Source organism: Orycteropus afer, unplaced genomic scaffold (assembly GCF_000298275.1).
Source record: "Orycteropus afer afer isolate SDZICR_OR568_19922 unplaced genomic scaffold, OryAfe1.0 scaffold00043, whole genome shotgun sequence".
NCBI lineage: Eukaryota > Metazoa > Chordata > Mammalia > Tubulidentata > Orycteropodidae > Orycteropus > Orycteropus afer.
In genome coordinates this window covers 6,650,299-6,662,305 of record NW_006921630.1, presented here as the reverse complement: position 1 = coordinate 6,662,305, position 12,007 = coordinate 6,650,299, and the positions used below count along the sequence as shown (strand labels likewise).

The 12,007-nt window shown below is 48.9% G+C and overlaps 1 protein-coding gene across 1 annotated transcript in view; it reads right to left on the bottom strand.

Annotated features, from left to right (window-relative positions):
• QSOX1 (quiescin sulfhydryl oxidase 1) overlaps positions 1-12,007 on the bottom strand; it is a 44,625-nt gene that overhangs the window by 27,939 nt on the left and 4,679 nt on the right. Inside the window, exon 2 of the mRNA XM_007937687.2 lies at positions 4,890-4,990. Coding sequence (XP_007935878.1) covers positions 4,890-4,990 — 101 coding nt within the window. The remainder of the gene's footprint in view (positions 1-4,889; positions 4,991-12,007) is intronic.

Below are 12,007 nucleotides of genomic sequence, written 5' to 3'. Positions count from 1 at the left end.
AAAAAAGCTGGTGACATTCGTCACATCTTTACCAATCCAAGGAGTGACTGCTTTCCTGGGGCCAAATAAAAATGAACAGGAAGGACACTTTCCAGTGGTGGGCATTGGTGGCACTGAATTCAAACTTTAAAAACAAATTTTAAGGAAAAGCAACAAGGTTTGCTGGTCTGATAGAGCCTTATGGAACCACTGAGACTATGGCCCCTAGCTGCCCTTCAGGTCTGGAACTGAACCCACTCCTGTGGCTTCCAGCCAAACAAAAGACAGGCATATGAGCTGAACATTTACATTAGGTAGATACACTCCTTGGAGAGAACAATCATGGGAGAATAGAAGGGCTGCTTACGCACAGGGAGACAGCTGAGGGGGCAGGAGTGCATGGATGGAAGGACACAGGTAAAAGGTAACTATGGGGAGGAAGTGGGAGGGGAGCTGTTGCATTGTGGGAAATTGCAATCAACGTTATGAGACAAAGTGCATGTGAGCTACTGTATGGAAAGTGAATTTGCTCTGTAAACTTTCACCCAAATCACAATAAATAAATAAATAAATAAAACAAGTTTTAAGGAAAATGATTCAGTCTCCAGACATGTTATGGTAAGTCCACCTATGGGTCCATTCTCCTACCTCTAGCCCATGAGGTCCACAACCCTAACCACTTCCGATGCTTGTGCACTATCTGTGGGGAAGACAGCTGGGAAGAGGGCCTAGCTCCTCTTTTCAGAGAGAGGCAAGAGACAGCTTTCTGAAGTCTTGTCCTCTCTGACATCTCCCCCTTAAGTATACCCACAGGAGGTAATGGCCCAGACTGTGCACCCCACAGGGTGTCCAGACTCCCAGCTTCGACTTCAAGGGCCTGCCATTGCTAGGCTTCATTCTTCTCCAGGTCTGCCTCAGCCCTGAACATTAGCCTCTGCTTCAACATATCGGTCTCAACACACCACACAGCTCTGCCCACAAGAGGCCTTGCTCTCACCTTCTCTCAATCCTGCAATGCCCTACCTATGCTTCTCTCTCCTGGGCAAATTTCATCTGTCCTTCAACAAAAAGTCCCTTTGCTTCATGGAATTCCCTCTGATGTATGAGGGAAAGAGCTCAGTGAGCCCAGGTCAACTCCTCCAGCATTCATTGTGTGTAGGTCACTCACTGCCTCTCGACTAGCTGAGCTCTGTGTGTCCTTGTGGACAGAAGCCATGAGTTAAGTTTTCTAGTCTCTCCCAAGTTGGGAGCACAGTGCTGTGTACGCAGCGGACACTCACTCAATAGCTGCTAATGCATGCCCTGCCAAAAGTGCAGCAGCCACAGGGGAGGTGACCCCGTGAGAAGGCAAGGGGAAGGAAGAAAACTAACATTTACAGAATCCCTACTAATAATACACAGTGTCTCCGCACTTTCACAAGAAAGACCTCATTCACCCTTGCAACAATCTTATTAGGCAGATATTATCATCCAATTTTTACAGACAAGGAAACTGAGGCCCATTGCTGGGGATGGTTAAGAGACTTCTTGAGTCTCATACTTTAAAGGGAGAAGCCAGAATTTGAACTCCTATCAATTATCTCCTCAAATCTTATGAAGGGAAGACTTGTGCCCTCCTCTCCTACTTCTCTGCTGCTTCTGCTTGGTGTAATCTTGACCCTGGCCAGGCCTTTGGCTACAAAAGGTCCCTCTCCATCACCCACTGAGAGGCAGCGCTGCTGTCAATGGAGAAACATGGGGAGACAGTGGTCAAGTCCCTTCCTCCAGCAGTTCCAGCCTCTGGGTCCTCAAAATCCGGCGAGAACCTGAATCTGTTTCAAACTAGTCCTTCCTTCCCCTGAACCTTTGTTTTTTTCCAGTTGGGCTCCAGCTTCAGTCTGATATGGACCTAACACAGCTGGGTCCGCCTTGCAGGGCCGGGTATTTGCTAAACAGGCTGGGCTGGTAGAAGCTCACTGTTTTCTCATGGTGACAAGGGGCAGGAGGCAGAGGAAATGGGCAGTGACACATGTCACTGGGGAAGCCAGACTCTTGTGTCAGTGTCCCATCACACTGACAACACTCTTTCCTCCTTCTGCTCAGCACACATTTCCCTGCAGACTCTCACAGCCTTTATGGGCGGAGAGGGCAAGGACAGGATCCAGTCCCCAGGAAGCATCAGGCACAACAACAGAGTTATCGCTCCGGCCTGCTAGCAGCCAGGCAGACATCTAGGGTCAACTCTGTTTTCCAGAATGTAGCCACAGTGCCCACAGACACACTGGACTCTCAGTGGGTCAGAATGCCTGGAGATCTGGAATGTCTGAATAGTGTTTGCCAAACACTGGAGCAATCTATTAGTAAGTTATAAAATCAATCTAGTGACTCACAGCCAACACTTAAAAAAAAAAAAAAAAAACAGAATTGAAAATATCAATCAGCATGTACTATATTTAGTATAGTACAAATACTGTTTATGAAACTTTTGTTTCAGAGTGTTATTAGATACACAACAATTTCTAGACTGCAATATAAACTGTGTTCTTAGTGTAGGTCATGGTAAATGATGTTTGAAAGCCACCACATTAGAGCCTTAGAGCACAGACCCACTAATAGGCTGAGCCACCGCCCCATGGCTGGAGTGCTGAGGCCAGGACACTGCGTGTCTTTCCCTGGCCCAAACTGAATGGCAGGTTCCTCAACAGAGGAAGGTTTTGCTGAGGGAGTGCATATGCAGATCTTATGAGTAGGGCAAATGACTACCAGACTGGCCCAGCCAGGTGCTGTCTGTCTGGAGGCAGAGGAAGGTCAGGAAGACCTGTGAAGGGCCCTCCCAGCTCCTGGATTCTGTGAGCCAATGCTGTCCCTCAGCCAGCTGGGTGGTTAAGGAGATGATTCATCACAAGGCATTCATGCTGCGTGTGCTGCGTGACTTGGACAGGTGCTGAGGAGCCTCTGGATATCCCAACTGCCTGGGCTGCCTCCTTCACACCCACGGGCCCCCAGCCTCTCCCAGGCAGAAACGGAAAGCCCCAGGTATGAGGTCACCCAGAGCCACAGCAGGATGGCCTGGCCTGGCCGTGGTACCGATGACATTCCCCTCCCAGGGGTTGGGCAGTGGCTTAGCACCGTGCTGGGTCCTCACAAGAAGAGTATCAGCCTGTGAACAGGGCTCCTGCTGCCGTACTGGTTTTTCCACAGCTTCCGACTCAGGGCTGCTTCAGCAGAAGCAACACAGTGTCCTGTAACTGAGTTATTTTCAGTCACATGTCTTGGGGCAGTGGGATGGGACAATGGAATTGCCAGGGAGATCTTCTACTTTAAAAAGATGAATGACAGGCAAGCTCTCTGCTGCCACCTCTAAGCAACAACAGCTTGACAGCTGCCACACTGCTCCTCAGGCCAGCCTGGTCTCAGCTAAACCTAGGGCCTGACCCTACACGGTAGTAACAGCCAAGGAGGAGTGCTCTACTGGGCTATGGAAATCTTGAGTCCAGCAGGGTTGCACTGGGCATGAGGAACAGAAAGGTCACATGGAATTTGAGCTGGACATTCTTGAAGAAGCCAGGGACCTTGCTTTCCAGATGAATTCTCCTGGGGTAATCAGGCTGAGTTGTGGCTCGTGTTTCTTCTGGAACTTGAGGCCCCTGAGCTCAGAGATATCCTGTTCCGGGGACAATACTTGGCATTTCAGCTTTCAGAGGCATTTCCTGATTAGTTTTACTGGCTGTAGAGGAAATGGCTATTCCTAGATACCATTCTGGTGGGAAAACGCAAAAATGCAACCACTGCCATAGAGTCAGATCCGACTCGTAGCAACCCCTCCTTGGGTTTCCGAGGCAGTATTACTATGGAAGTAGATTGCCCAACCTTCCTTCTGGAGAGTGGCTGGTGGGTTTTAACCACCAGCCTTCTGGTTAGCAGTCAAATGCCTTAGGCACTACGCCACCAGAGCTCCCTCTGGCAGGAAGGGGCTTACATATTTATCACTGGAGGTGAAGGTATTGCCTCTGTCCCTGCCATTCTCTCTACAGAGGTAGAAAAACCAGCCCTTGGGATTCTCTAATTTGGAAGAAAATTAACTGGACTACAGCCAGGACTGAGCCCTGGGGAGGGCCCAGGCTACAACTGCAGTAGCTTTGCTGCTCTGGGCTCTCTGAGACCTTCTATTTCAGAGCCTCGGAGGGTTGTTCAGTTATGCCCCAAGGTGAGCAGGCTGGCAGGCAAAAGACATCATCAGAGACGATGATGATGGTACTTTCCACCACAGCTGGGCTGACAGAGCCCTCATGCTTTGGGTGTGATGATGTCCATGCCAGGGATCCCTGCTGCCTGAGGCACTGGCATTTTGACTGTGGGGTAAGGCTACTCTGACAGATCATCTGACCTACTTGTGGCTCTAGGTTCCAGGCACTTATCTGATGAGGATGAGGCTTGCTGGTGTTTCTCGGGTCCCTTTCCGGGGGACTAGTAGGCCCCTTGAGTCTGGCCCTGTCCACAGATGGTCAGAGTCTGAGTCCTGGTCTTATAGGGTTAGACAAGACCTCTAAGACTAGGAGGTCAGGAAGGAGAGAACTTGGCAAGAGGCCTTGGAAACTGGGAGCTCTCACCAGCTCAGGGGATAATCACTTCACTGCTCAAATCAGAACAGCTGATATCACACATCCACACATACACAGTGTCTTTCCCTTCTAAAGGGCAGAATTTCCCAAACCGAATGAACTTTTCTTTTCTGTCTCCCAATTCACATCCCTTTCTGCCTCTAAATCAGGTGTTTCATCAAGCAGAAGAATCCAAGGGCTGTGATTTAAACCAGCCAGGGCCAGAAGCAGAGCTTGGCAGGCTGGGCAGATTCCAGGGACGCACAGGGCAGCTGGTAATCTGCTCTGCCAGAACTGTCCCCTGCCCCTGTTCCCCTCCCTGCCACACACCCGCACAGTTGGGAAGCCAAGGATGTTGAAGTCTCTGCAGACTGCATTGTTGGTCTCATCAGCACAGTCCAGGGCAGCGAGATTCAGCGCCGGCTTCCAGTCTGAAAGGACAAAGAAGCCTGGGATAAGCAAGAGGGACATGCATCTCCTCTGTCTGCTTCCCACCCCCATGGCTTCCCCACCTCACTCCCACCTGGCCCCCAGCACCTGACTCCAAAGCTCTTATGAAAAGAGTCACACCTTCTTCAGAAGAGGGCCCATGAGATATTCCAGTTACTCTGCATTTAGCCAGAGCCTCACAAGAAGGGGCCTGCCCTTAGGACAGAGTTAAATAGCTCAAGTCATGCTTTCTGTGTTCTGCCATTACTCTGCCACCAAACATAAACAGAACTCTTATGTTGTTCCCAACCAGGGCTCTAATATGCTCTGTCCCTCACTGGTCTACCTAGTCACTGGATGATCTTTTCCAACCTGTGGACTGGATCATGTCACTTTCTACTCAATACTTCTTTGGGGTATATGTGGAAGACAAGCAGCTGAAGAGAGAACTGAGATGTACCTGGCCATCCCAGCGAACACCCTAGGTACTGCCCCTATCCCTGCTGCCCTCTCAAGCTGATCAGTTCCAGAAGGGTGGAGAGCTACTTCAGGTGATTAGGAATTCCCCATGGGCCTTCAGGAACAGATCTGGGGGCCAGAGGTACTGAGAGTCAGCCCAGTTTGGGTACTGAGGACTGAGTCCCCAGCCAGAAATGTAGGCAGGAGGACTCAGGGTCCAGAAACTGTAGGAAAGAAGCCCAAGGCCGGAGTGGCTGCCTCTGGAAAGGGATTAAAGCTGCCCCTGGCCAGCTGCCTGGCCACCCCCACTCCTTCATCAGGTCCCAGGCTTTAAGTCCTCTGTCCATGGACACTTACTGGCAGAGAGAATAATACCACCATCTGGGCCCCAACCCAGGATCTGGCAAAGAGAAAACAAACTCATCTATGAGGCAGGTCTCTTGAGCTCTAATTCAAGGTCAGGTGCCCCATAAGCCCCGATCAAAATTCCACCCCTTCTGCGATGAAGCTGTTCCAGCTGGAAGGGAATATAAACACACATGAAGCCACACACACACAGTTAGATGGCAATGGATTGGTGCCCAAGTATATGGCAAAGGCCTCTGAAGGCATTTGGACATAGGAGAGACCCACCCTGTGGATTAAGGTATGGGTCTCCCAGGAAAGGAGGACTTTGAGTTGAGCCTTGACAGTCAGTAGAGTTGGCAGGAAACTGCACAAGCATAGGCAAGAAGGAGAGAACTGACAAGAGCGTGAGGAGCTGTGAAAGACACCAGGCTATTGGGAGGCAGGAAGGGGCCTGTGAGTGCTTGCATGGAGGGGTCTGGGCTTACCGCCCTAGCACTCTGGGGCCAATGGAGCCTCTGGGGTAGATAAGTGAAGTGGAGGAGGAAGCCTGCCTGGTGGCCATGCACAGCTCCCCACAGGACCCAAGGACAGAGGCCCATAGCCACATCCCTTCCATCTGGAGCACATGCCCCATGTGGGGAAGGGAGGAGGAATGACATTTGCACAGGCAGCACATCTAACTCCCAATAAGCACAGAATGCTAATATCTGAATAACATCCTTGAGAATCACAGTTTTGCCCAGGCCTGTCAGTCTACCCTAGAACCTGTTCCTATAATGTCTGAAAGGTAGCAGCGCTCCCATGGGAGAAATGTTACCCTCACTTCCATGAAAAAGATAAAGAGCCAGCAACACTTCCCAGACAACTGGCCCATCCCAAGAAGGAGAAGATCTAAAAGGCTCAGAACAACTAAGTTTATGCTCCCAGGAGCTGACACATGAGAGGGGGCTGGGGGTTGTGAGAAAGGCCTGAGACAAGACCCACTCATCCACTTCTCCTCTTCCCTACTCCTGCCCTCCCCTCCTCACTGACAGTCTGCTGGCACTGAAGCGTCTGGAATCCTGGCAGGAGGGAGGAGCTGTGGGTGTTTGGGTGTTGGGGGTAAGATGGGCAGTGTTTGAAGTGTTTAGCAGAGATAGATTCAAAAACATGGTTAGCAGAGACAGGTAAGCCACAGCCTATCACACCATTTCTCTCAACCTCCCACCTCACCCAACTCCTTTGGGAAGAGCACATGGATCTTGACTCCCCTGGCACATAGGGGCTGTAGCTTAAGTTTAGCCAAATATCTGCAAATCAGTTTGGTCCTCTGGCTTTCAATCTCACTTGCAGAGTAGCCTGCACAAATGGTGGGTGTTGGCCAGGGCTGCTACGTGCAGTGCCATGCTTAGGACAGCATCCTTCCTTCTCTTCCTGACATTCTCCTCTTACCACTCCCTCTCCACTCATTCACTGTTGATACCTTTTGTGAGAGGTGGAGCCAGGGAGTCTGCCCATCCCAACCAACTTCCAAAGTCTCCTCCTCCAAAGTCTTCCCACCACCACCCTCATGCCCATCTTCTCTCCTCTGTCCCAGGTTGGCTTGGACACAAGACCTGGATTCTATACTCATCTCATCTCTAACCTATCCTCCGCACCCAGAGAGCTTCTGCGGGGTTTCTTACCACAGGTCCTCTTCAGATAAACATAAAAATCTTATTTCCCTTCTGACCAAGGTTCTAACGTCCCTCACTTGTCTACTCAGCCACCAAATGATCTGTTCTACGTGTGCATCTGATTACGTCACTCTCTGTATTCTTTGGTGCCTCCCTTTGTCTTCATAAGAAAACTTACAACCACAAGGTTATTCTTGACCTGCCCATTCCCCAGCCTCTTTTATTACCACTTCCCCAATTATCCTCTAGGGATGCTGAAGGGTTTCTCCTTCCCTGAAAGCACAGGCTCTCTCTTGTCTCCATGTCACTTCCCATAAGAAACAACTTTTCCACAAGCCACCCTTATCCTCCCAATAAACTCCTATCTGTCAGGCACAATAGTTCGATCACTATTCCTCTCCCTACCAAGAGATGCCTTACAAGTCCAAGGCTCGGGGGCCCTGCTCCCACTGCTGTTACACAAGGCTGTCCGTCCTTACACGTCTTCTTCATTTTTGCATTCCTACTGTTTAGCATCCCCAACACCCAGCACACAGTAGGTGTTCAGTGAATGTTTACTGAATTTTGACCCAGCTTTGGGACCTTTCTCTCAGCAGCTCTAGTGCTGGAACATTTTCCCTTCTGCCCTCAGCCTGAGTCCAGGTGGGGGTGAGCTTAAGGCCAACACCCAAGAACACAGGCAAAAAGGCAAAGCAAGGCAGCAGGAGAGAAGAGCTCCTCAATGCCTTTGGACTTTCTTCTTTTATGATCAAGTTGCTTGGATGCTGGAAGGGCCAGAGGAGAGGGAGAGGGAGACAAGGGACTACCTGGTTAGGCACCTATAAAATGCAGCAGAGGTAGAGAGGAGGCTCCAGGAGGGAAGGTAAGAGCACCCTGAGACTTTTCTCTGTAGCCCTCTTCCTCAAGGGAGGGCTAGGGAAGGGTGGGAAGCACAGGTCAGCTCCTAGGGCCATTTGGCACACTTGGCTCTTTCTGTTCTGTACCTGGGGTTCAGTCATTCTCTGGGGAGACCCACAAGAAAGGCCCAGCTGAAAGAAGAGAGTACATGCGTCAGGTGCAGCCAGTACCAATGGTAGGCAAGGAGATGTCAAAGAAAATTGTATGGACAAGGTTAACAGGCCAGGATGACATTATTCAAGGCTACTGCAATAGAGGAAAGAGACCAAAATGAAATCTGAGCACAATGCCACTGAAACAAAGAGCAGCAGGGTATTTAAGAGTTGAGGTGGACTAGTGACACAGGAGGAGCTCTGGTAGCATAGTGCCTAAGGTACTTGACTGCTAACCAGAAGGCTGGAGGTTCAAACCCACCAGCCACTCCTCGGAAGGAAGGTTGGGTAATCTACTTCTGTAGTTATACCGCCTCGGAAACCCAAGGAGGGGTCACTATGAGTTGGCCCAACTCGACGGCACATAACAACAACAATAGTGACACAGGTTCGCTATGAGTTGGAATCAACTCGACAGCAGTGTGTAGTAAAGAGGAGTCCCTGGGTGATGCAAATGATTAAGCACTTGACTAGTGGCAGTTCAAACCCATCCAGAGGTGCCTCAGAAGACAGGCTTGACAATCTGCTTCTGAAAGGGCATGGCCTTGAAAACTCTACGGAGCAGCCCTACTCTGCACACACAGGGTCACCATGAGTCAGAATCCACTTGATGGCAACGAGTGAAAAAGAACTGGAGGATGTCTGGGGACTGACCACTGGGATGGGTAAGTGAGGTACTATTGAGTGTGCAATTACGGCCATTTGACTCAGAATGCTTTCTTTTTCTGTGATCAAGTAACCTAGATGCTGGAAGTGCCAGGGGAGAGGGCGATAAGGACTACCTGATTAGGCACTTGGATAACACAGGGCCAGAGGAAAAAAGGTCAGAGAGATAAGGCAGAAAGAAATTTTAGTCAAGTTGAGTATAGTATTAAAGCTGTTTCAGTCAGCCATTTTTAAAATAAACCCTGTGGGAAGTGGGGCAAGAACAGACAGCTCTCAGACCTGAGTGGATGACATTCAGGTATTATGTCTGTTTCACAAACATCTATGTGCAAGGCAGTGAGTCTTGAGTAGGTGCTGGCAAGGGTATAAAAACGAAGGCAAACCCGGTTCTGTCTTCAAGAAGTGTGTGGTCTCATGAGGCAGTAAGTCAATCACAGGTAAGAGCCACAGAAGAGAGGCAATTCTGGGGCCTCCTACCAGTGAATGCCCTCAGATAAGTCAGGTCTCACAATGCTGATCAGCAGGGTGACCCAAAGCATAGGCCACCATCCCTCAGACTCTCAATGACCACTATCCATTGGGGCATGAAGACTTTGAAGATGTAGGAAAAGGAAAGAAAAGCTAGCAGTCAATGAGTCCATATTGCATACCCACATTTTATCTTACTTGACCTACACTTTATAAATGCAGCCTTCAAGTTTGTCCAATGGCTACCTGATTCTAAAGCCCACCCTTTCCTCCACCTCATCAGGGTCAGGACGGTCTTTTTATATGTTCCTGCTTATCTCTAATCACAACTTTCTTCCTGAGGGACAGGATGGCAGAAACAGTTTTTCTCCTAGCTAAATGTCATTCCTGTAACTCACAAGTCTTATCACCAGCTCTTGTTGTTGTTGGGTGCCATTGAGTGGATTTTTGACTCATAAGGACCCCATGTGACCAAAGAAGTGCCACTAAGGATTTCTTAGGCTGTAATCTTTACAGGAATATAGATTGCCAGGTCTTTCTCCCACAGAGTTGTTGGGTGGGTTTAAACCACCAACCTTTCAGTTAGCACCAAGATTTTGAGTGCTTACCCACTGCACCACCAGGCTCCTATCACCAGCTTTTACTTAGATGATAATGGTATTAGAAAACATCCTGTGAGTTTACTGTGTGCCCACTTTATCTAGTGTAATACTCATAAGAGTCCTACGAGCAAGGTGCCCCAAAAAACTCAAACCCACAGCCATTGAGTCAATTCTGACTCACAGCAACACAATAGGACAGAGTAGAATTGCCCCATAGGGTTTCCAAGGCTGTAAATCCTTACAGAAGCAGACTGCTTCATCTTTCTCCTGTGGAGCAGCTGGTGGGTTCAAACAGTCAATCTTTTGGTTTGCAACCCAATGCTTTTAACCACAGGGCAATCATAGCTCCTTATGAGGGAGGTAAGAAGGCATGTTGTTGCTTTTGTTATTTGCCATCAAGCTGGACCCGACTCATAGTGACCTCTCCTTGGGTTTCTGAGGCAGTATCACTACGGAAGTAGATTGCCTCATCTTCCTTCCGAGGAGTGGCTGGTGGGTTTGAACTGCCAACCTTTTGGTTAGCAGTCAAGTGCCTTAAGCACTACGCTACCAGAGCTCCTGGTAAGAAGGCATACATCTGTCAAATGGAGAGATTAAGTAACCATGCCTAGCAGGTCACATAACTAATCTATAGGGAATCTGAATTTGACCCCAGGACTTGAGCCTCTATGCCAGTTTCAAGAGGCCTCAGGACAGAACAGAGAGCTGCTCTATTAGTTTCCCAACCAGGAAACAGAGATAGAGAGAAAGAGAGAGAGAGAGAGAGAAAAAAAAACTATGTATTGTAGGGGGCAAGAGGAAAGGTTATGCCTAGGAGTTCTCAGCTTCTTGCCCATTGGCTGTCTTTGTCCCATTCTCTTTATGCCTTGATTGCCTGTACCCCCATGAAATGGAACCAGTGCCTCCGCTCCCTGCTTCAGTCCCAAGGGGAGAAAAAGCTGGAGGCTGAGGCCAGTCAGGTGCTGGGAGAGTCCTGGTTGAGGAATGTTTCTCAGGAATATCAATGTCAATACCTTAATGAGCCATAATGACATATAAAAGGTATGGTCTGACACTAATCACTGTGGACCTGACTACTCATTATTCTAGTAACAGTACCAAGAATAGAGAAGACCCTTATCTGAGCTTCATGGGTAAAACAAACCTGAATTTCAGTAAAGTACACTGCTGTCAAAGAAAACCACATCTTTCAGAAAGGGGCCTTTTTAAAGTGTCAGGTGACTTACTATACCGATCCTGAAGGCACAATACTAAAATGGCCAGCAGTGTCAGTACAGTAAAGATTACATACAAGAATGGCTGGTAAAGGCCCTTAGCAACATGCCTGTATGGCAAATATTAAATAATTGCTTCAGTAAAGGTCTTTAGTGACCAAATTAGCCCTCTATAACTTTTCCCTTCCTTGAATTCCTACAACAAGAAATAGCTGATGCAACTATTGGTCTCTCCCCATTCAGAGCAATGAAGAGTGGAGAAAATCAAAGACTCAAGGAAACAATTAGTCCAAAGGATTAATGGACCATGTGAACCACAGCTGCCACAACTCTGAGACCAGAAGAACTAGATGGTACCTGGCTACCACTGCCTACCACTCTGATCAGGATCACAACAGAAGGTCCTTGACAGACACACACACACACACACACACACACAAAGAGAGAGAGAGAGACAGACAGAGAATATGTAGAACAAAATTCAGAATCATAAAAAATGACCAGACTCATTACTTGGTCACAGCCAGCTACCCAGAGGGACCGAGTAGTTGATCCTGC